We start from the raw sequence: 25,103 nt of genomic DNA, 5'->3' as shown, positions 1-25,103 counted from the left end.
AGGTTTCTAAGATTTCTAAAACCTTAGAAACCAACAGCCTCTCACATAGAGAAAATGTTAGTCAGAAGAACTGAAAAGGTAGCTGATACACTTTCACTAAATGTACACCTTCAAGAGTGAGGATAAGACAGGAGGAAGTAGGTATATGAGTCAGAAGTGTCTGTAAACATTTGAAAAAAGATCCTGTACTAATTGAACATTTAATCGGAAATCATGTGGGTGATTTCTAAAAAGTACACTAAGTAAAAATGGAGGCTGTAGAACAGAAGCTACACTGTCTGTGTGACTTTGGGCAACTCACTAATTCTCTTATTTCATCATCTGTTAAATGATAAATTAGATTTTACTTTATATTTTTGTGTAAAACTGTTTCAATCTTTTTAAAAAAACTTTATTATAGTTCATTTAAAATGTTGAGTTAGTTTCAGGTGTACAGCAAAGTGAATCAATTATACATATACATATGGTAAATGCATGCATGTTCAGTTATGTCTGTGACCCTACGGATTGTAGTCTGCCAGGCTCTTCTGTCCGTGGGATCATCCTGGCAAGAATACTGGAGTGGGTTGCCATTTCCTCCTCAAGGATATCTTCCCAACCCAAGGATCAAACCCACATTTCCTGAGGCTCCTGCATTGGCAGGCAATTTTTTTTTTTTTTAACCACTGAGCCACCTGGGAACAGTATGAAAAAGCAAAAAGATATGACACTGAAAAATGAACTCCCCAGGTCAGTAGGTGCCCCATATGCTACTGGAGAAATAACTCCAGAAAGAATGAAGAAACAGCCAAAGAGAAAACAACACCCAGTTGTGGATGTGACTGGTGATGGAAGTGAAGTCCAATGCTGTAAAGAACAATATTGTATAGGAACCTGGAATGTTAGGTCCTTGAATCAAGGTAAATTGAAAGTGGGCAAACAGGCGATGGCAAGAATAAACATTGACGTTTTAGGAATCAGTGAACTACAATGACCTGGAATGGGCAAATTTAATTCAGATGACCATTATATCTACTACTGTGGGCAAGAATCCCTTAGAAGAAATGGAGTAGCCCTCATAGTCAACAAAAGAGTCCGAAATGCAGTACTTAGGTGCAATCTCAAAAATGACAGAATGATCTCTGTTCATTTCCAAGGCAAACCATTCAGTATCACAGTAACCCAAGTCTATGCCCCAACCACAAATGTCAATGAAGCTGAAGTTGAAAGGTTCTATGAAGACCTACAAGACCTTCTAGAACTAACATCAAAAAAAAAAAAAATGTCCTTTTCATCATACGGGACTGGAATGCAAAAGTGGGAAGTCAAGAGATACTTGGAGTAACAGGCAAGTTTGGCCTTGGAGTCAAAAATGAAGCAGGGCAAAGGCTAACAGAGTTTTGCCAAGAGAAGGCACTGGTCATAGCAAACACTCTCTCCCAACAACATAAGAGATGACTCTACACATGGACATCACCAGATGGTCAACACCTAAATCAGATTGATTATATTCTTTGCAGCCAAAAATGGAGAAGCTCTATACAGTCGGCAAAAACAAGACCGGGAGCTGACTGTGGTTCAGATCATGAACTCCTTATTGCCAAATTCAGACTTAAATTGAAGAAAGTAGGGAAAACCACTACAATGGAAGTGACAAATAGATTCAAGGGATTAGATCTGATAGACAGAGTGCCTGAAGAACTATGGACAGAGGTTCATGACATTATACAGCAGGCAGTGATCAAGACCATCCCCAAGAAAAAGAAATGCAAAAAAGCAAAATGGTTGTCTGAGGAGGCCTTACAAGTAGCTGAGAAAAGAAGAGAAGCTAAAGGTAAAGGAAAGATATACCCATTTGAATGCAGAGCTCCAAAGAATAGCAAGGAGAGACAAGAAAGTCTTCCTCAGTGATCAATGCAAAGAAATAGAGAAAAACAATAGAATGGGAAAGACCAGATAACTCTTCAAGAAAATTAGAGATACCAAGGGAACATTTCATGCAAGAATGGGCCCAAAAAAGAACAGAAATGGTATGGACCTAAAAGAAGCAGAAGATATTAAGAAGAGGTGGCAAGAATACACAAAAGAACTGTACAAAAAAGATCTTCATGACCCAGATAACCACACCAATCACCTAGAGCCAGACATCTTGGAATTCGAAGTCAAGTGGGCCTTAGGAAGGTGAAGGTAAAGTCTCTCAGTCGTGTCCGACTCTTTGCGACCCGTGGACTGTAGCCTACCAGGCTTCTCCATCCATGCGATTCTCCAGGCAAGAATACTGGAGTGGGTTACCATTTCCTTCTCCAGGGGATCTTCCCGACCCAGGGATCGAACCCGGGTCTCCCGCATTGGAGGCAGACACTTTAACCTCTGAGCCACCAGGGAAGCCCTAAGCTAGTGGAGGTGATGGAATTCCAACTGAACTATTTAAAAATCGTAAAAAATGATGCTGTGAAAGTGCTGCATGCAATATGCCAGCAAATTTGGAAAACTCAGCAGTGGCCACAGGACTGGAAAAGGTTAGTTTTCATTTCAATCCCAAAGAAAGGCAATGCCAAAGAATGTTCAAACTACCGCACAACTACACTCATCTCACACATTAGCAAAGTAATGCTCAAAATTCTCCAAGCCAGGTTTCAACAGTACGTGAACTGAGAACTTCCACATGTTCAAGCTGGGTTTAGAAAAGACAGAGAAACCAGAGATCAAATTGTCAACATCCGCTGGATCATCAAAAAAGCAAGAGAGTCACAGAAAAACTTCTACTTCTGCTTTATTGACTACGCCAAAGTCTTTGACTGCATGGATCACAACAAACTGTGGAAAATTCTTCAAGAGATGGGAATACCTGACCACCTTACCTGCTGCCTGAGAAATCTTTATGCAGCTCAAGAAGCAACACAGTTAGAACTGGACATGGAACAATGGACTGGTTCCATATTGGATAAGGAGTACATATTGGGAAAGGAGTACTTGAAGGTGGTATATTGTCATTCTGCTTATTTAACTTATATGCAGAGTACATCATGTGAAATGCTGGGCTGGATGAAACACAAGCTGGAATCAAGATTGCCGGGAGAAAGATCAATAACCTCCGATATGCAGATGACACTACCCTTATGGCAGAAAGCAAAGAAGAACTAAAGAGCCTCTTGATGAAAGTGAAAGAGTAGAGTGAAAAAGTTGGCTTAAAGCTCAACATTCAGAAAATGAAGATCATGGCATCTGGTCCCATCACTTCATGGCAAATAGATGGCAAAACAATGGAAACAGTGTCAGACTTTATTTTCTTCGGCTCCAAAATCACTGCAGGTGGTGACTGCAGCCATGAAATTAAAAGACGCTTGCTCCTTGGAAGAAAAGCTATGACCAACCTAGACAGCATGTTAAAAAGCAGACATTACTTTGCCAACGAAGATTCGTCTAGTCAAAGCTATGGTTTTTCCAGTAGTCAGGTATGGATGTGAGAGTTGGACCATAAAGAAAACTGAGCGCCAAAGAACTGATGCTTTTGAATTGTGGTTTTGGAGAAGACTCTTGAGAGTCCCTTGGACTGCAAGGAGATCAAACCAGTCAATTCTAAAGGGAATCAGTCCTGAATATTCATTGGAAGGACAGATGCTGAAGCTGAAACTCCAGTACTTTGGCCAGCTGATACAAAGAACTGACTCCTTAGAAAAGACTCTCATGCCAGAAAAAAATGAAGGCAGGAGGAGAAGAGGATGACAGGAGATGAGATGGTTGGATGGCATCACCAACTCGATGGACATGAGTTTGAGCAAGCTCTGGGAGTTGGTGATGGACAGGGAAGCCTGGTGTGCTGCAGTCCATGGAGTCACAAAGAGTTGGACATGACTGAGCCACTGAACTGAACTGAGTCACCTGGAAGCTCTGAGCCACCACATGTACATATATCCACTTGTTTTTAGATTCTTTTCCCATATAGGCTGGGCTTTTCTGGTAGCTCAGCTAGTAAAGAATCTGTCTGCAATGTGGGAGTCCTGGGTTCAGACCCTGGGTTGGGAAGATCCCCTGGAAAAGGGATAGGCTACCCACTCCAGTATTCTGGTCTGGAGAATACCACGGACTGTACAGTCCATGGAGTCGCAAAGAGTCAGACACGACTGAGTGACCTTCATTTTTCCTATATAGGCCATATAGAGTATGGAGTAGAGGTCCCTGTGCTATAGTAGTAGGTTCCTTTTAGTTATGTATCTTATATATAGTAGTACATATATATGTCAGTCTCCCAATTTATCCCTGCCTGCAAAGGTTAGATTTTAAATGATATCTAAATGCATTTCTATGTTTCTAGAAACCAAGTTCAGGCTCAATTTCTAGTTCAGGTTTCCTTTTGCTAAATCATTCTGATTAAGAATAAATGAAAGTATTCAGAAAAGGCTCCTACATCCTTAAGAATTATTAAATGGGTCTTCATAAAGAGCAAATCTCTGCTTTTGTCAGTCCTGCTGCTGCTAAGTCACTTCAGTCATGTCCGACTTTGTGCGACCCCTGAGACGGTAGCCCACCAGGCTCCCCCGTCCCTGGGATTCTCCAGGCAAGAACACTGGAGTGGGTTGCCATTTCCTTCTCCAATGCATGAAAGTGAAAAGTCAAAGTGAAGTCGCTCAGTCGTGTCTGACTCTTAGCGACCCCACGGATTTCGGCCCACCGGGTTCCTCCGTCCATCGGATTTTCCAGGCAAGAGTGCTGGAGTGGGGTGCCATTGCCTCCTCCGTTTGTCAGTCCTACACCCTCCCCAAATAGGGACTTCACACACAGGTCCTTGGACCTGTCTAATAGCCACCTGTTTTTCAAACCTGAATGAAAATCCACGTGAGGTTAACTGCTTTTTTACCCTGTGCAATGAGACTGCATTATCACTAGAATGTAAATACCAAATCTAATCAAAGTGATTATCTTAATTTATTGCTGCCTTAGTTTTCTTTCAGGGTCATATTCTCTTTCTCTCTTGTCCTTTCAGAGGGAAGGCAGGTTGGTGGGTTACCAGGCATTCCATACAGAAAGAAACCTACTAATTGTCACCATCCCTGGGGACAGAAATATCACTGACACAATACTTCCTACACTTCACTGGGGCAAGTTCTGTTGAATTAGACTTGAGTGAAGTGACACTGTGTAATGTACTCCAATACAGTGTAGCTAATACCCAAACAGAAAAGTGGGAACTGTCTCCTGAAATCTGCTGCAGGTACATGAAAAATTCCAAGGAGAATAAAAATGACAAATCCCTGCAGTATGTCACATTTTTATTTCATGAAGATGGAAAGTGCCACAGCATGATATTCATCTTTGGGAAGACTGAATAAAATGTCATCTGAGCCACCAGTTTAAAGAAACTCCTTTAAAAATATAAACTTGATCTTATGTATTCTATTACAGATTGAACTTCCTTTATAGTTGTCCTGGAACCTAAACTACATAAAAATATTTTTATAGCTTTAACTCAATTGCCTAAAATAACTGCTGTTAATAATGGATTAGGCCAATGCTACAAAACTCTTCTTCCGTATACGTAGAGATAAATGATCAGATCCAGTTTTATTATGAGACAGCAAAGTCTAGTGGTTAGCAGTATAGGTTCTTTAGTCAGACAGTCTGGCTTCAAATATGGCCTTACCATTCAATTGCCATGTGACCTATATAACATACTGGATCACTTTAAGCCTCAGTTTTCACATCTGCAAAATGGGAATACCAACAGTATTATTCCCTTGAGACCATTTTTTTTTTGCACATTCCATTAAAGAATGTTAGAAAGCATTTAGGACAGTGGAGCACTTAAGTAACACTTGACAACCATTAAGTGATTAATATTTAAAGACAATTCCTGTTAATGATTGGGAATTAAATGTTTAAAAGTTATAATTTAAAACATAGTATGCACAGGTATTAGACAGCTGTCTGTTCTGCCTGGTAAACAATTACCCTCATGAAAATTATGTACCAACTCCTTTCACTTTTCAGTATGACATTGAAATGATAACAGAGAAATGGAATACAGTGCTGTGTTATGATGAAGAATTGTATCAGCCAACCATGGATCCAATTGTCCAGTCTGCTGCGATTCATGGGGTCACAAAGAGTCAGACACGACTGAGTGACTGATCTGATCTGATTCATTTGCACCCTATTTCTTTTTAGACTCAGGCTCATTTCTTCCAGCCTTCAGGCTGCAGGCTATGTTAATTTGCAAAGCAACCCCAAAGCTTGTCCTTCACTCTGGCAAATAATAGGATACATGCAGCCTCATTCTCAGGACACTGCTTTGAATAGTGTCTAGAGCTACAACATCCCCCTTGTGGTCATACTGAGTATTTACCAGGCTCTTGGGGAAACCAACAAAAACCTCAGCGATATGTGTACCCCCAGAATCATCCTCTCACACATCCTTTAATCAAATAGTTAACACTATTTGATTCCAGAATTCTTCTGATTAACACTTCGTGGTTTTTAAGTGTATGCAACAAGAAGGAAAAAGAGCAAATTCTTAGGAGAACTAGTAGATAAGAGAGAGATGTGAAGAGGATGCAGTTAATACCAATTATCCCACTTGCCCTCCTCTGTGTCATATGCAAGGTAGGGATGTGAAATTTTCACTTTCTACTTTGCTTCCATGTTTAATATTATTTATCATTCCTCCCTATGTTTCTATGTTCTTTTTTTGAAAATTTTTATTGGAGCATAGTTGATTTGCAACGTTGTGCTAGTTTTAGGTGTACAACAAAATGAATCAGCTATACAAATACATATGCTGCTACTGCTGCTAAGTCGCTTCAGTCGTGTCTGACTCTGTGCGACCCCACAGACGGCAACCCACCAGGCTCCCCATCCCTGGGATTCTCCAGGCAAGAACACTGGAGTGGGTTGCCATTTCCTTCTCCAATGCATGAAAGTGAAAAGTGAAAGTAAAGTCTCTCAGTCGTGTCCGACTCTTAGCAACCCCATGGACTGCAGCCTACCAGGCTCCTCCATCCATCGGATTTTCCAGGCAAGAGTACTGGAGTGGGGTGCCATTGCCTTCTCCACAAATACATATATCCACTCTTTTTTAGATTCTTTTCCCATATAGGTCATTACAGTGTATCCAGTAGCATTCCCTGTGCTATACAGTAGGTCCTTATTGGTTACCTATTTTATATATAGTAGTGTGCATACCTCAACCACAAGCTCCCAATTTATCCCTCCCCTCAATGTTCTTCAGCATCAATGTATTGTTTTAGTATACAAATATCCTAAAAATAGGAGTCATTAGACTGTCGCTTGGATGACTGCAGAAAAATCTACTTCTGAGGGAATTAACAAAACGAGACATGAAAGCACTAGGTAGACAAGTAAGGACAATAAATAATAAATAAGAGTGTGAGGGTACTTCTTAAAAGGACCTGTGTAACCTATAAACAATACAATGTTGGACCTTTATTTTCTTACTCCCTCTTCCCTTCTCTCTTACAAGGTAAACTCTTCAGCTGTCTTCTTTCCCTCCCAAACTTCCCCAAAATTTCCTTCACAAGTCCTCACATCAGAATAGTGGAGCATCTTTCTCTTTTGAAATCGGACTTTGAGACTTAAGAAGTCACGGGCATCTTGTTATACAACCCATGTCCGCTGTCCCAGGCAACAAGGTTTCCGAGATGGGCCTGACGACCTGTTACAGAATACAAGTTTGTGTGCCTGACACACAGTGAAGCCAAACCAACCAAAACAGGAGTTTGGAGCAGAGAAAGGTTTTATTGCAGGGTCAAGCAAGGAGAAAGGGTGGCCCATGCTCTAAATAAATCCCTGAACTGAGAGCTTTTAGAGAGTAAGTTTTTATAGGAAAAATTTGGGGTGAGGGCTGTAAGGCATGTGACTTCCTTCTGGTGGGTTGGTAGTGAGGAATCTTGCCCTCGTTTAAGTTACCATTCTCTATCTGAGCAGGGCCTAATTCCCATAGAACTCATAAATACTACGTATATTCAGGTGATGTTAGTGGTAAAGACCAAGTTTGCCAAAGCAAGCAACAGGGGTTCAATCCCTGGGTCAGGAAGATCCCCTAGAGAAGGAAATGGTAACCCACTCCAGTATTCTTGCCTGGAAAAATTCCACAGAGGAGCCTGGTGGGCTATAGTCTGTGGAGTCACCAAGACACAGCTGACCACACACTCCCTGAGGAGGAACCATGACCGTGCCCCAGTGCTGTGCTATTCTTACTTGACTATGCCTCTCTTGTTTTCGTCCCCTAATAAGCAACTGCTGAAATCTGCCTTTTGGAATTCAGGGTACCTTAAAGAAGCTAAAAGAAGTCTATAAACAAGCAACAGTGGGTAAAGAAGGGCTTTCCTGCCCAGGTGGGCCCCACAGGGGCCTGCTTGGTTTCTGAGCCTCAGTGAGGCCCATCAAAGCTGGGCAGTAGGATCTTGAGCTCAGGTATGTTTTTCTCTTGACGGTCTGCACGATAATTAGCCTAAGGTAACCGAATGCTTTGTATGAACTTAAGTCTTCTTGAGTAGTTCAAAACCCAAGGTCCCTGTGCTAAAACACAGAAAAAATTCGCCTAAGGTCTCCATATGCAGGTTACTTCAAGTTACTGCAACAGCAACAGGCAGTCAAAAGACAAAGGACGAGGGTGAGCAACAAATGTTTTAAACCCCAGGTTTACATTGAACAAAAGGGCAGGACAAAATGGCGCCCTCCTCCAGAAAAAAAAGTCAACTCGAGCGGACCTTGCGGCCGCCAGGGTCTCCCAGGGAAACGGGGGTGGGAAGGACGAAACTCACGTGAGCTTGAGCACCCTATGACAGCGGTAGTCAGACTCCACCCCGTTTTTCACTACTCCCTGTGCACATGCGCTCCAGGCCGTCGGCGGGCGGCCAGTTGCGCAAGCGCAACAGACCCCTCCTCTCACGTAACTGACGCAAGGAGACTGTAATCTGTTCGCAGTTTATCCCGTGTGACCTTGAGTCCTTCCTGCCTCCGAGGACCTGGGTTGTCCACACTTCTGCCTTATACCGCTCTTAGACCTCCCGTCTCTCGTGGAGCCCTGACCTGCTGCAGCAGGCGCAGAAGGACATATTGTTCCCAACTATCAGGCTTCGAAGCGTATTAGCCATAGGCCCTGCCTCCGGGCGCGGCATACAGGTATTCTCTGATCAGGCAGCACGGGCGGCGCCTCAGAGGATGAGCGGGCTTCCAGGCCGCAGCGGTCAACCCCCGCCCCCCACCCCACGTGGTAGGAGGTTTCCAGAATCACTAGCACCTCTGCGCCGCGCAGCCCTCGGCCGTCCGAGCGCCTCTTTGCGCTGTCTCGTACTTCCACCGTCTAGCAGCCATGATAAGCGCCAGCCGAGCCGCAGTATCCCGTTTCGTCGGCACCGCAGCCTCCCGAGGCCCCACAGCCGCCCGCCACCAGGTAAGGGACTGCCGGGCCCTCCTCGAGGGGCTCACGGTCTTGGGATTCAGTGCGGCAGGCCGCGCGCGGCCTTCGGGGTCAGAATCCTCCGGGAAAGAGGAGAGATGGAAAATAACAGAATTCAGTGTTGCTGATTCAAGGATTAATTCAGGGTTTTGCCTTTCTTTCTTTGCTGAGTCACACTCTTTGGGAGCGTAGAGTTTTATTTCACCAAGTAGCTGGTAGTCGTTCTGATAGGCTTTTTGATACGGATTACGCAGTTTGGGCCTTGAGGTCGTAGTCTATAGGGAAGGAATAACTATTATAGTTTTTAATTTCGCTTACGGGTAGAAGAAGGAGTCTTCTAAAATCCGGAGTGTTCAGGGGCCCGGTTACTACGATATGACGAAGGAAGAAAGAGCATCCGAGCAATAAATTAAAAGTCAAGTTCTGATTTTCTTGTTTGCGAACATTTAATAGTTTTTTTCCCAGAATCTTCATCTCCGTTATTTCAGAAAAAATAAGTAAATCAGGAAAAGGCCATGGAGTGATTGCTCATTATCGTGTAAGAGTAGAAACATATCTTTTGGAATTGTGTTTCTTTGCGCTCAGGTTGAGTAAAGGACGACTTGCAATAGCCTGAGGTGAGAATGTAACAAAGGTCTTTGATCCTGATCAGAGGCCACTCCAGACATTTCCCCCCCCTACTTCATATTCCCCCCCACCTAAACTGACTTCACAAGGTTGCTAATTCTACTACCTTTAAAGCATTAGCTTGGCAACATCAGGGGAAATGGCTCAGATTAAGTTAAATATATATTTGCTACACACACATGTGTGGATCTTAAGTGGACACTGATATGACAGTGAAATTGAGTAGTTAAGTTGTAATGTATTTTTGCTTCTCCACGGGATGTTTGGCAGTGCTTGAAAAAGCCTTTGGTTGTTACAGTCTGGGTAACCATGCTACTACTAGGTTCTAGTCGTAAAGGTCCAAGTTGTTGCTGAACATCCTGCAGTGAACAGCCCAGCTCCCAACGAAAGTTTTGTTCAAAATCAGTAATGCTGAAGTTGAGAAATCTTTTGTTAATGTAATTCAGGACAGTTTTACATGTACTTGTTTGTCTGACTTACTTGGAAATTTTATACTTTATTGGACTTGATAGCTGTGTCAGTACCATTATGCCTGTTATACATAAAATACCTTACAATTTCAATGAACTTTATGCATGGTAGCCACTCAGAATGAAAATCTCAAACGTTCACGTATTCTTCAGAAGAATAGTTAAAACAAGCCCAAGTTTTCTTATGTAACTGATGGCTGATGCAATTTTTTTTTTTTTTTTAAGGATGGCTGGAATGGCCTTAGTCATGAGGCTTTTAGAATTGTTTCAAGGCGGGACTATGCGTAAGTATAATTTCATTTTCTTTAATAGTAAGATGATAAATATTAAGTCCCAGACTAATGGTCTCTAAATTTATCATTATTTTGTTCAGGAATAAAACCACTGTTATATTTATTAAGAGAGTGTTCATTTCACCACAGTAGCAAATAATTGTTTTCTAGCAAACCTTCTTCAAGGTTTACCTTCATATTGTAAAATAAGTCTTTTTTCCCACCATTTTGGAGACCACTGTTAACTGACCATAGCATTGTTTTAAATGTCTTACAGATCAGAAGCAATCAAGGGAGCAGTTGTTGGTATTGATTTGGGTACTACCAACTCCTGTGTGGCAGTTATGGAAGGTAAACAAGCAAAGGTGAGCATAATTGGAGGCTCTGGACCATGTAGTGGTAGCTAGTAGACAATTCAGAATTCTGTGTCCATTGGCTTAGATGAGGGACATTTTAAAGGTTGTGTTTAAATTCTTAAGACTCGCTTGAGTTGCATCTTTGTGCTTAATTTATGCTGGTAATAATCAAATGGATTTAACTTCCCAGGATTTAAGTGTGTCCTAGTACAGAGATAATAAAATTTTACCTTTTTATAAGTCAGTTAAACAAAAGTTAAAGGTGCAGAAACAGTCTAGAAGCAAGTGGAGCTCCAAATAATGCAAAGGCTGGGTCATAAGTAAAGAATGTTCTTTATTTCCTGCTGTGGTAGAGGCTCTTCCTCCTGAATCCTACCTATTCTGTTCTTAAAATCTTTGTTCCCAGTTGGTTCGCCTCAATAATATTTGAAGCACCTGGATCTTTTAATCCTTTTTGGCAATTAAATTTTTTTTTCCTTTACTGCGGTGGGTCTTCGTTGCTACGTGCAGGCTTTTTCTAGTTGGCGGCCAGTGGGGGCTACTGTCTCATTGCAAGGGCTTCTCTCATTGTGGACCAGGATCTCTGGGGTGCTCAGCCATCAGTAGTTCTGGCGTACAGGCTTAGTTGCCCCACACTATGTGGAATCTGCCCAGACCAGGGATCCAACCTGTATCCTCTGCATTGGCAGGTGGATTCTTAACCAGGGGATCACCAGGGAAATCTGCAAATTTTTTTTAATGCCTGAAATTTTTAGCCATCACCAAAACAAAAGTACATTTGATTTATATATATTCCTATTTTTTCGGATGTTCTTAGTTGAAAATTGTTTCACTCTCAAATAGTAGTTGCTTACTATATCAATATTTACAGGGCAGAAGAATATCCTCACTAGTACTATTGTTTAATGTTTGCTTTGTGTCTCAAATAATTGATATAAAGACACTGGTGGTGACTGGAACCTTACTCTCTGTCCTACTTTGGGAGTTTTAGGTGCTAGAGAACGCTGAAGGTGCCAGAACCACCCCTTCAGTTGTAGCCTTTACAGCAGATGGTGAGCGACTTGTTGGCATGCCGGCCAAGCGACAGGCTGTCACCAACCCAAATAACACATTCTATGCTACCAAGCGTCTTATTGGTCGGCGATATGATGACCCAGAAGTTCAGAAAGACATGTGAGTAATAGTAAGACTGTATTTATTTGCAAAGGCTGTATAGAACAGTCTTCCTAGCAGGATCCCTGAGGACAGGCCCTGCCCCTGCCCAGAGGGTGTCGTCTTCAAAATATTCAGTTCTGCCTTCACAGATTAGGACTTTGCTATGTGTGACATGATATATGAAGATTTGGCTAGTCATACCTGGACCATGTAAATTGGTGTTAAATACGAGACAGATAATGACATAGGCTCCATCTTGTGCTGATCAGATAGTTCGATATGTTTTCAAGGTTTATCCTTGCTGTCACATGTTATCAGTATTTCATTTGTTTTTATGGCCAAATAATACTCCATTGCACACATACATACATAATTTAATGTTTATTTGTTGATGACATTTGGGTTGTTCCCACTTTTTGGCTGTTAATGAGTAATGCTACCATAAACATTTGTAGGTTTGTATGTGGATGTACGTTTTCATTTCTCTTGGGTAGACATCTAGTAATGAAGTTTCTGGGTCATATGATATCTCTGTGTTATCCAAAGCAGCTGCATAAGTTTTTGGTGAGAAGAATGTTCAGGTTTCATTAGGATGTTTTTACATGTTAATGATTACTTTCTAAAGGATTTCATTAAGTGAATTCCTGAAGTTCTCATTTGTTGGCATGGATCTCGTGGGGTGGAAGATGGGCTTTCATGGTGTATGGTAACTTCATGGTAGATTGTGCTGGCATGTTTTCTCAAATATTTGTGTCTTTCAGTAAAAATGTTCCTTTTAAAATTGTCCGTGCCTCTAATGGCGATGCCTGGGTTGAAGCTCATGGAAAACTCTATTCCCCAAGTCAGATTGGAGCATTTGTGTTGATGAAGATGAAAGAGACTGCAGGTGAGAAAGCTTAGTTCATATCTGGAAGAATTCAGAAAACTGCATGATTACTCTGAGATCACTGGCTTCCGTATCTCATTGACCTTTGAATGAGTTTGCAGTGACTTTTGCACAAAATACCTAGAAATGGCAAAACTTCATTACTCTTTCTCTACAAATTGAATTTCTCTTCCAAGTTTTCCTAATGGTGGCTTTCATGTTTCTTTTTCCCAGAAGGGAAACCAAAAGACTACATTTTAAGTTTTTGTGTCTGTTAGGTAAAACTTATAACTTCCTGTTTGGTCTCGAATGGACCATGTTATAGCTCTTAGACAAATCAGTGTTACAGCTAGTGTTACAGCTCTATTTTATTTAGAAGATAGCAGGAAAATCCATCTTTGAGGCGTGAGGGCACGTCGATCCAAAGACATGAGGAGAAGAGTGCCCCAGCACGTGGGGGAGAGAGAGAGAGCTAGCTTTGGCTTCTTTATTTATATGTTTATCTCTCCCTGGGCCTGTCCAATGTAAATTGGGCCAGCCAGGAGTGTTGTTTTTCCTGAGGCCCTCACTCCTGTCCTCAGACCTTCCTTTGTTCTATTTTCGGGGGTTTTTCCTTCCTTGTCTTTTAGCCACCGCCATTTTGGACTCCTTTTCCCTATTTTACCTACCTAACAGAGAAACAGTGGCTCTTTTAAGTCTAGGTCATTGTAGTTGGTGAGCCTTCACTAATGTGTTAAAGGTGAGATCTTGAGTTTTTTAAATTGAAGTGTTTTTCAATAAGATCTCTACATGTTAGGTCATATGCTAAAAAACGAACGGGTACTGTTTGTGATCTCAAGAGGATGACATGGGTTGTCAGGCTACATTATTAATTGTAGCTTATTTTATCTGATAGGATTCTCATGGTTGATTTTCATTGATTTCTTTTCCAGAAAATTATTTGGGGCATACAGCAAAAAATGCTGTGATCACAGTCCCAGCTTATTTCAATGACTCTCAGAGACAGGTGAGTTCAATTAGCATTTTTAGTCACGAAATAAATGGTACTTGGGACACAAGGGTGAAAAATGCTTTTTTTCTTTTTCTATAGGCCACTAAGGATGCTGGCCAGATATCTGGACTGAATGTGCTTCGGGTAATTAATGAACCCACAGCTGCTGCTCTGGCTTATGGTCTGGACAAATCAGAAGACAAAATGTAAGTTTGTGTAATAAATTTCCACTTAGATGTGTGAGACTAAGTTCACGGAATCTTGAAATCTATCCTCAGTCATCATCTTGATTTCTTAGTGTTGCGCCTTAGACTAAAAATGTACTGCCTTGATCTTTTCCCCAGGTTTCTATGGACTGTGTTTTTCATTTATTTCAGGACTATTCCTTTGATTACTTTTTCTCTCTTCTTTCTTTTCTTTTTAAAAGTACTGGCTATGGTTATTTGGCAACCCACTCCAGTACTCTTGCCTGGAGAATTCCATGGAGGGAGGAGCCTGGTAGACTACAGTCCATGGGGTTGCAAAGAGTCGTACACGACTGAGCGACTTCACTTTCACAGTTATTTTACTCCCTTGGTATGCCTGTTGGCAAGTATTCATCCAGAAGTTTAGCATTTCATTTTAACTCTTATGTGTGTTACATGTTGCTGTAAGACCATATGTTAAGACATATGACACTTAGGCAGTCATCAACTTTCATAATTATACCTGGGTGGGGGGAAATAGCCAGATTTATGTTAGTTTGGTGACTGAACTCTACCTGTGATGAATTTTGTTCTTGAAGGCCTTCTTTTTTCTTTCTAGCATTGCTGTATATGATTTAGGTGGTGGAACTTTTGATATTTCCATACTGGAAATTCAGAAAGGAGTATTTGAGGTGAAATCCACCAATGGAGACACTTTCTTAGGTGGTGAAGACTTTGATCAGGCCTTGCTGCGTCACATTGTGAAGGAGTTCAAAAGAGAGGTTAGTTACCAGTGTGGTTAATGTGTAGACATTGAAATAGAGAGAATTTCTTTGGACTGCGGTTTGCTTTGTTTATGATTTTTTCTCCCGTTAATAGACTGTTGCATAGTCCACTGAAATTGCATTTCAGTTTCATGGGCGCTCTGAACTGTTCTGGTTATTGTAACTTCAAATTGTGAACAGACAACAATGAAAAGGATACAGTACCTGGTGTATAATAGTACTGTGGTATTTTATATAGGAAACCTGAATGTCTTTGGATTGGGGTATCCAGGTTTTTGGAGAGAAGTGCTAGAACCAATCCTCACAGATACTGATGGACAACTATATAGGTTCCCTCCACTATCTGAAAACGTCTTCCTTTGAGACCTATGATAAGCTGAAATGTTGTGAAGCAAAGAAGCAATTACCTTAGGCCACATTTTGCTAATGGATGCACAAAACAAAATGTTCATACGCTCCCAGATAGTTCAAAGCTATGGTGGCTTGATGCTCAGATAAATGTAGTTACTGGGCAAGGAGCTTGGGGTGTACACTGCCTCTATAATGGCTTGCTGCAAAGCCAATGCCGAATATTAGTTGTCCTTTTTGCCTTTTTTGTAAATGTGAAAATCCTTTTCGGATTTCATTTGGTTGGCAAAAACAGGTGTTAATATAGATCTTTTATAAAAGTGAGGTGTGGTTTAAAGCAAGTTTTGGAAAATTGGGAGAATACCTGTATTGGAAAAGGAGTTTTGAGAATTCCTTTTTTGAGCTAGAATCCTACAGCTGGAAAGAAGTAAGAACAGTTCATCCCTTTAACTCCGGACATAGTATATCTTTTTCAGAGTAGGTCTTTTTCCTGTAGGTTTTTAAAGGCAATAATTAATTTTTGCTTGTTTATAAAGGTATGGCTTTATTTTGTCTTGTCTATACCTTACCACTGCGATTTAAGTAGTATTCATTTTCTCATTTACACTAGTTATATTATGTCTTTGTTAGACGGGGGTTGATTTAACCAAAGACAACATGGCGCTTCAGAGAGTTCGGGAAGCTGCTGAGAAGGCCAAGTGTGAACTCTCTTCATCTGTGCAGGTGAGACATGGACAAATTCCAACAGCCTTGATGGATCTTTTCAGCTGGAGTTTACTTGAATAGCAAATTTTAATTGGCATAATATTGGTGAGATTTTTTTTTTTAACCATATTCTGGTTGGTGGTAAAAAAACTTTTCCATTAACAGAATCATTGTATTTTTAATGGGTGAGCTGAAATTTGTTAAGCACCAAATCAGGTTATGTTACAGGAGTCAAATAATGGTTTAATTGAGAGCTGAATGACATTGAATATACTTATTTGTGTTAAATATAGTATTTTTAAAATCTAGACTGTACCATTATGCTAAGTCACTTGGGTCTTTTCCGACTTTTTGGACTTTTTGTGATCCTATGGACCATAGCCCGCCAGGCTTCTATGTCCACAGGATTCTCCATGCAAGAATATTGGAGTGGGTCACCATTTCCTCCTCCAGGGGATCTTCCTGACCCAGGAATCGAACCCAAGTCTATTATGTCTCTTGCATTGGCAGGCGGATTCTTTACCACCTGCACCACCTGGGAAAATCTAGACTGAACAGTGTGCAAAATTAGAATTACTAACCTGGAAGTACCAGGAGACTCTCAGAACTACTTCTGTTTTTATTTCAGACACCGTTTTATGTAAGTCTCTGATTGTCTTATTTGGATCACCAGTCTAGACAGTGAGTTAATGAAACCTGGCTGAAGGCTGGGCAATATGTACCTGTGCAAGTTTGCCTCCATGGGCAAACGCTTTACCATCTGATCCACCAGTGAAAGGTTGACATTAGTTAATTAAACATTATATCAATAAATGTCAGAAGTAATGTAGAGGTTAACAGTTACTCTGTAGATAGACTGGTGGAGATTAAGTTTCTGTTTCATTATTTGCTATATGACTTTGGATGAATTACTAACGTTTGTTTTCTTGTCTATAAAATGAGGATAATTAGCACTCCATTTCCCCTTAGAGTTGTGAGGATTTGTAAATTAATAGGTGTAACATGCTTAGGACAATGTGTAGTAAATGTATATGTTAATTGTTATATATTTATAGTATAATTATGTTATATATAAATGTATATGGTAATTGTATTTTCTAAAAAAGGCAAACTTAGACTAATAATAGAGGAACTTGACAGGTAATTGACATAATTAGAGCTCCTGCAAGGTGAGTTGATCAGGAAAATATAAAGTGCCAGATAAGTATGAGGTGGTGGGGTAAGACCTGAGAAAGGGTCAATGTGGAGCATAGAAGATAAGTCTGGAGGCTTTACAGATTGGAGGATTTGGTGTCTTTCCTTGGATGACTACAAATCACTGAAAAGTTTTGAGATGGGGCAGTGACATGGTCAGTTTGGGGAAAGCACCCTGAGGTGGAGTGAAAAATGCGGGGGAGCTGTGGCAGCCTGAGTGGGTGTGAAAAAGTGTAGGGGGCTGTTAAAACTACACCAGGTGGTGAGAGGAAAGCACTTGGACCAGGGTGAGGTAGGGAGAGATACATGGTTCGATTTGAGAGAGAGAAGGGACAAAACTTCATGATGGAACTGGCATTTGAAGGTGGAAAGTCCTGGAGTTTTTCAGTTTGTAACTTAGAGTGTATGGAACTGCACTAGTACAGTAACCACATATGGTTAAATAAGATTAAATACAATTTTAAAATATTTATTTTACTGCACTGGGTCATGGTTGCATACAAACCCTTAGTTGCCGCATGTGGGATCGAGTTCCCTAACCAGGGACCAAACCTGGGCGCCCTGAATTGGGAACAGAGTCTTAGCCACTGGACCCATCAGGGGAGTCCCAAAATACAATTTTTAAGAATTCCGTTTCTCAGTTGCACTCAATTCCATTTCTCAGGTGAATTTCAGCTTTTCAGCCATGTGTGACTAGTGGCTGCTGGATTGAGAAGCACAGGTAGCATTTCCATTGCCACAGAAAGTTCTATTGGATTGCATTAATTTTTTTTCTGATTCGGTTTAACATTGTGCAAAGAGGAAATTGTTATTGGTGTTCTTAAAACTATATCCAGTATCTTAAAACTATATCCAGAAGGTTTGTTAATTCTTATTAAGCCTTTAACTGTCCAGGGTACTCTACCTGAAGAAAAGTGGTTAAGGATTTGCTCCCCTCGGTCTTTATTGCTTTTTGGCCTTGCTTTGATGTGAAGTTGGAGGTGCAGCATAAATTTAACTCTCTTCTGGGAGTTCACCCCTGAGACACCTGTTTCTGCATGTTTAATAGTGAGTTTTGTTAGTCTAAATATTCTTAATCCATGCCTTATTAGGATTTTACATTTATTGATAGTATATGTTACGTGGTGTGACTATAGCAGTGTTTGCTGCTCTCTGTGACTATCATACGGAGAAGGCAATGGCACCCCACTCCAGTACTCTTGCCTGGGAAATCCCATGGACGGAGGAGCCTGGTAGGCTGCAATCCGTGGGGTCGCTAGGAGTCAGACACTTTCACTTTTCACTTTCATGCATTGGAGAGGGAAATGGCAACCCACTCCAGTGTTCTTGCCTGGATAATCCCAGGGATGGGGAGGCCTGGTGGGCTGCCGTCCATGGGGTCACACAGAGTCAGACACGACTGAAGTGACTTAGCAGCAGCAGCAGTGACTATCATAGCAGTAGTCACTCCTTTAGACATTTTTGTTGTAGCTTTTTTAAGCACCTTAGACTTGTAAAGCCCTGGTTTGGTAGCAGATTATTTGGTTCAGAGCATACATGTGACTTTTTTCTTAAAGTACAGTGAATTTTTTTAAAAAACTTGGTAAAAACAAAGTAATGTGATTTCTTAATGCATGTTTTAATGGCAGGACAGTTCTTCACCTTCTGAACGGGGATTTTTTTTTCCTGCTTCTCTATTCCATCCTTCATTATTATTAATAGGTTTGTAGTGTTACTTCTGAGAAGATAAGAGGTTAAATCTTTAAGAGTCTGTCTTTGGTAGCTGTTCGTTTAAAGTGTGTCTGATCTTCCCTGTGATTTTTGAAATATTTTCTAGTGTGTAGTCTTTAATTGAAGTAATAGACTTCACAACTGGTCTTCCTGCTTCCCTTGCAGACTGACATCAATTTGCCATACCTTACAATGGATGCTTCTGGACCCAAGCATTTGAATATGAAGCTGACCCGGGCTCAGTTTGAAGGGATTGTTACTGATCTAATCAGAAGGACCATTGCCCCATGCCAAAAAGCCATGCAAGATGCAGAAGTCAGCAAGAGTGACATAGGAGAAGTGATTCTGGTTGGTGGCATGACTAGGATGCCCAAGGTAAGTACCCATGGAATTCTTGGCATGGAGAGCAGAGAGGGCCCACGTACGATTTCTTAGGACACAGCATATGCACACTATATGGCTTCTGTTGTGTAGGGACATGTGTGTGTGACCTTTCTACCACGTTGGCCTAAAAGGGGTATGAATTTGTGTACTCGCTAGAGTTCTAGTCTTAAAGAGTATTTTTAAAAAAGGATTAAGAAGGGGGCAGATGTCTTTGGAGTACTAGCAAGGAGGACCCTGAACTTCAGTTTTATAGAATTTTTCAGAATGAAGCAGTATGAGGTCCAAGACACCTTAACATACAGCTTTAATTAGCCTCTGTAGGCAGTTTCGGATATGTGTTTTGCAGTATCGTGTTTGGGTTTCTAATACCATCTTCAACAGAGATTTGTGCAATGATGCATTGTATCAACCCATCATTCTGATAAGATAGGTATGTGGAAAACTTAATGACTGAGCACAGAACATGTTGAAGGTATAATTCTTTATAGCTTGAATGGAATGATCTTGGGCTTTGATTTTCATAATTTTTTCTTTTGAGTACTTATGGTTAAGTAAATAATGCAAACAATAAAATGGGGGTGAAAAAGAGAGGCTTTGAATCAAGCAGGTGTCTTTATGTTAATAAATTATCTCAGATGTTATATTCAAATAGAACTTTTTCCTAGCATTAGTAAAATATGGAGGGGAAAACATACCTCACATCAGCACTGGTATTGAATTACTGAATTACTACTGCTGCTTTTAAGCTTGAGTTTTAGTTGATACATAGAAGAGGACTTGGACAATATCGATTTAAGTCCCCGTGCCTTCCAGCTTCTATTCCTAGTGTGTTGCTTGGGAAATCAGATGACAAAATTTAGGCAAATTGTTTCCAAATTTAAAGAGGCTATAAATGAGATATTCTGAGTAAAGTATGTGTTACCAGATAATATACTTAATTCATTAATAAGAACTCAACTGCAAAATAATAATTTGAGTAAACATTCTTGGATCTGAAGCAACCTATCCTGGATCTGGTGGGGTCTGTGGATACATGCGCTTCTCTCATTCTCAGGCAATTGCCCTGAGTAGCTAGTGACAATGTTCTTTTTTCTTGGCACTCAGGTTCAGCAGACTGTGCAGGATCTCTTTGGCCGAGCCCCAAGTAAAGCTGTCAATCCTGATGAGGCTGTGGCCATAGGAGCTGCCATTCAGGGAGGTGTGCTGGCTGGTGATGTGACAGATGTGCTGCTGCTGGATGTCACTCCCCTGTCTCTGGGTATTGAGACCCTGGGAGGTGTCTTCACCAAGCTTATTAACAGGAACACCACTATTCCTACCAAGAAGAGCCAGGTAAAAGTCACCGCCTCCTTACTTTCTCACAGAGATACTGGATTCTGTGAGGGATGTGATTGTAACCACTTTTGTGAGCTCTTTCTAGAAAACTTTTCTTTTTGTTTTGCAGTTCACACTAATTGAATGTGGGTGGGTGGTAAGAATCTTGTCATTTATTCTCGTATATTCCTGGAAAAGTTCTCTTTACCTGTAAGGAGTGGTGGTGATATTAGGGAAGTCATCAAGTGTCTTCCTCCACAGGACAATAATGTGCCAGAAGGAGCCTCATTATTTGAAAATTCCTACTTTATTCTCAGAGGCAGTAAATAAAATGTTTTGGCTGACAGTAGGGGAGTGTGCTTGTCTTCCCAGTAAATGATAGTTCTGAGATACCAAGCCAAGGGTTATTTGGACAGTGGGTCTTAGGTTTAGAATTACTTCCTAACTTTCTGAGTTTTGATGTTTTTATGAAAGAACTATGACTCTTGCTATGCTTGCAGTGATATATTGCCACAACATCATTCTGAAGAAAAGTGATGATTTCCTGTGACTATGAACATAAATGTCCTTTCTCTGACCCATTTCTCTGGATGAGCATGTTTCAACATCTCACTTTTTATAGCTCCTTCTCTTGAGGCCTTATGTGCTAGTGCTGCATCTTTGTACAATGCGTTTGCTTAGCTGAAACAATAGCTATTGTATGCCCTTCTGCTGTGCTAATCCTACTCCTGTTCTCTGTAAAGACATGGGCCTTTGTTCTGAACATAGTGTACATTAGGATTCTTCCAATGTTGGGATGTGAATTTCTTCCTTTGGTTAGCAGTTTGTAGGGGGTAATAGTTTAATCAGGCTGCCAAACCAGCACGTTTCCTTCTTTTCCCTAGGTGTTTTCTACAGCTGCTGATGGACAGACTCAAGTGGAGATTAAAGTGTGTCAGGGTGAGAGAGAGATGGCTGGAGACAACAAACTTCTTGGACAGTTTACTTTGGTAGGTATTAGGAATCCTGAATTTCATGGTCATGATCATTCTTTTTATGGTGAAGTTACACTATTCTGACTCCTAATATTATTATAAACTGCTGACACAGTTTTATTTCCACATACCATTCAAATGAATGCTGCAGCCAGATAACCAGAGCTTCAGTTCTTACTTGAAAGCCTTGCCTTGCTTCTTGTGCCTTGGGAACTAAGTCAAGAAGTTTATAAGCTTCAGGGAAATGTTCATAAACAGTGATTAGAAGAAATATCTCATTACTACTTTTAAAGACATTTGATACTGTTGCTGGTTTTTTGGCCACACTGCACGGCATGTGGGATCTTAGTTCCCTGACCAGGGGTTTAACCTGTGTCCCCTGCAGTGGAAGCACAGTCTTAACCAGTGAACTGCTAGGGAAATCACTTGCTACTAGCTTCTAGTCAGCATTGCTTATTGTTTCTTACGGACATGAGCAATGGAGAACTTTGCTCTCACTGTGTATTCTTAGGTACATAAAGCCATTACAGTTACTTGCTGCAGCCAGCCTTCACTGGTATGAGTCTTATTTATTTCAGGCAGCAAGGAAAGTACTACCCTAACCTACAAACTCCTGTTTTTGTACATTTAAAACGTGTTAAAACATTTTGTATGTGTTTCTCCCAGAAAACAGGTAACTTATTCCCCAGAAGATCATACAGGTTTTGGAAATAGACCACGGGACCTGTTGGTGAGAGGAGCTTACTCTGGTATTCATTTATTCTAGATTGGAATTCCCCCAGCCCCTCGTGGAGTCCCTCAGATTGAAGTTACATTTGACATTGATGCCAATGGGATTGTACATGTTTCTGCCAAAGATAAGGGTACAGGACGCGAGCAGCAGAGTAAGTTCTCTTATTTATTAGATTGTAAGAGTGAGGTAAGGGCTTCCGTAGTGGCTCAGTGGTAAAGAATCCGTCTGCAATGCTGGAGATGTGGGTTTGATCCCTGGGTCAGGAAGATCCCCTGGAGAAGGAAATGGCAACCCAGTCCAGTGTGCTTGCCTGAGAAATCCGATGGACAGAAGAGCCTGGTGGGCTACAGTCCATGGAATCACAAAAGTCAGACTCAACTTAGTGACTAAAATAATAAGAGTGAGGTAAGAGACTTTGAAGTTCCTCTCCGTTAGGAACTACTCTAGACTGTGTATATCTTCCCTGCCCCAGCCTCAGGGGAGGATGGTGAGTTCTTGCCCTCATTCTCCTTAGTTATCAGTGTCTCGTTATCAGGTATGGTGTTTATTCCCCAAAACAAACAAGCACTGAGCCTCTGGATTGCTGAAGTTTTTGGTAGGTAGGGCAGTTAGTTGATGTTTGTATATTAGGACCCTTGGTTTCCCTCTGCTTATTATAGGCCAGTAGGCTATTCCTCTTCTCCATAATTCACATCAATAATTAGCTACTCTGAACAGGAGGATTCTTTTTCTTAATATAGTAGAGAAAGAAGCATATGAAGCATATCATTTTCCTGGGCAATAATGCGGTGCCTTCTTTTCATTATAGTTGTGATTCAGTCTTCTGGTGGATTAAGCAAGGATGATATTGAAAATATGGTTAAAAATGCAGAGAAGTATGCTGAGGAAGACCGGCGAAAGAAGGTGATTACTTCACTCGTAACTTATGTGAAGTGCCTTTCTTATTTATTCTCATATAAAAATTGTCATGGAATCCAGCTAAAATCTCCTAAAGACATCTCAGACCACAGTGATTTCTCCCTCTTACTGTTTATACTCTTTAACTGTGTGTAGCCATTAGCAGGTTGATTGGTAAGTCTTCGTTCATACTGCATTTTTAATTTCTCTTAGGAACGAGTTGAAGCAGTTAATATGGCTGAAGGAATCATCCATGACACAGAGACCAAGATGGAAGAATTCAAGGACCAACTGCCTGCTGATGAAGTAAGTCCTCTTTTAAAACAGTTCAATAAGTTTGGGGTGTATTGTCACTAATGTCAGTGACAGTCATTTTTCTGTGGATCTTGATAGCAATTTCTTAAAAGTGTCTCTCTAAACATTCTGCTATATGTTCAGGGCTAAGAAAACCAGAAAAAGTGAGGGTCTGGCTTTGTTTTGGTTTTAAGTGCAACAAGCTAAAAGAAGAGATCTCCAAAATGAGGGAGCTCCTTGCTCGGAAAGACAGTGAAACAGGCGAAAACATAAGGCAGGCGGCATCTTCCCTTCAGCAAGCATCATTGAAGCTTTTCGAAATGGCATACAAAAAGGTATTTTGCTCCTAACTCAATGTAACTGCTCTTGATCACTTTCACTGTTGACTGCTACACAGCCAGTCATGGAACTGGGAGTATTGGACTTGGAAGTAAACTTCCTGGTCTTCTTGAATACTTTGGGAGGGAGACGTGGTGAACCCAAAGGGAAGAAATCACTAAACCTGGGAGCGTGGGACAGGTAGGCTATAGCTCCTTCATTTTCAGTTCATCAGAGAACAAACTGTCACCCTTAACATTAAACAAGTGACTCTCAAATGCTTTCTTACAGATGGCATCAGAGCGAGAAGGCTCTGGAAGCTCTGGCACTGGGGAGCAAAAGGACAATCAAAAGGAGGAGAAACAGTAACAGCAGTTAACTTTGGAGTTGAAAGGACAACATGCTTGGGAGTGAAGGGATTTCCTGAGCTGAAACGGGCAAACTTCAGTCTTCTACTGTGTTTTTGCAGTATTCTATATATAATTTCCTGAATATGTAAATTTAGTGACCATTAGCTAATGATCATTTCATGAGTAACAAGTTGAGCAGTACAAAATTCACAGTATTCTGTCCCTAGCCTGTCATTCTTTTTCATTTCAGCTGCATGTAAAGTTGGAAAGATGATTTATTGATCATTCTAAAGAGGTAACATTGTTTTGTGTTGAAGTAGTCTATGGGGTCGCACAGAGTCAGACATGACTGAAGCGACTTAGCAGCAGCAGCAGCCATATTTTCAAGGGGTGAAATCTCACACAGTGAAGACAGTTGGGTCTGGAATGAAACCACAAGGTGATGAGATCCTTCTAGTGACCTGAGTACTGCTGTACCAGCCTGTGTGTATGTGGAATTCCTCAACTGAGGCCTTGCAAAGCAAGCCAGCTGTGCCATGTTGGGAGGAGGAGCAGGGAAAGCTAGATCAAAAGAAAACTGAGCTAACTATTTGTTAGATCCAGCTTTTAAAACACAAGTCGCCCAAATTTTCTGAAGGCACACTTTCCTAGCTACCCTTTGGCCTTATGTCTGGCACCTGTGTCCTTGATGAGTGTTCTTTTTGATCCATTCTGGACTTTTTTAAAAAAATAAATAGGAAAACCATCTTGATCTTTTTGTCTGAGGACCTGAAATTTAG

General features: G+C 41.0%; 2 protein-coding genes and 1 non-coding gene across 4 annotated transcripts in view; 2 read left to right on the top strand and 1 right to left on the bottom strand.

The window, feature by feature from the left end:
• The window catches only part of CTNNA1 (catenin alpha 1), a 346,126-nt gene extending 337,250 nt beyond the window's left edge, over positions 1-8,876 (bottom strand). The window contains exon 1 of one of the 2 annotated variants that reach the window (XM_024994302.2): positions 8,760-8,876. The gene's annotated coding sequence lies outside the window, so the exon portion shown is untranslated. The remainder of the gene's footprint in view (positions 1-8,759) is intronic. The other variant, XM_059888218.1, reaches the window with a different exon arrangement.
• A 360-nt stretch (positions 8,877-9,236) lies between these two features.
• On the top strand, positions 9,237-24,536 carry HSPA9 (heat shock protein family A (Hsp70) member 9). The gene is made up of 17 exons (NM_001034524.2): positions 9,237-9,391; positions 10,720-10,778; positions 11,044-11,131; positions 12,114-12,295; positions 13,039-13,163; positions 14,075-14,148; positions 14,233-14,339; positions 14,938-15,100; positions 16,082-16,174; positions 19,226-19,435; positions 20,549-20,776; positions 21,643-21,747; positions 22,499-22,616; positions 23,274-23,368; positions 23,576-23,668; positions 23,851-23,991; positions 24,266-24,536. Exons 1-17 carry the CDS (start codon positions 9,311-9,313, stop codon positions 24,341-24,343), a joined length of 2,040 nt encoding a protein of 679 aa, NP_001029696.1. The 5' UTR covers positions 9,237-9,310; the 3' UTR covers positions 24,344-24,536.
• On the top strand, positions 19,832-19,903 carry LOC112447603 (small nucleolar RNA SNORD63). Its single transcript, XR_003035798.1, has one exon. It is a non-coding gene; the product is annotated as a small nucleolar RNA SNORD63 (small nucleolar RNA).
• Positions 24,537-25,103: the final 567 nt, after the last annotated feature.

This window comes from Bos taurus, chromosome 7 (genome assembly GCF_002263795.3).
Source record: "Bos taurus isolate L1 Dominette 01449 registration number 42190680 breed Hereford chromosome 7, ARS-UCD2.0, whole genome shotgun sequence".
NCBI lineage: Eukaryota > Metazoa > Chordata > Mammalia > Artiodactyla > Bovidae > Bos > Bos taurus.
Note: the sequence above shows the minus strand (reverse complement) of the source record. Positions and strands in the feature narration are given on the sequence as shown.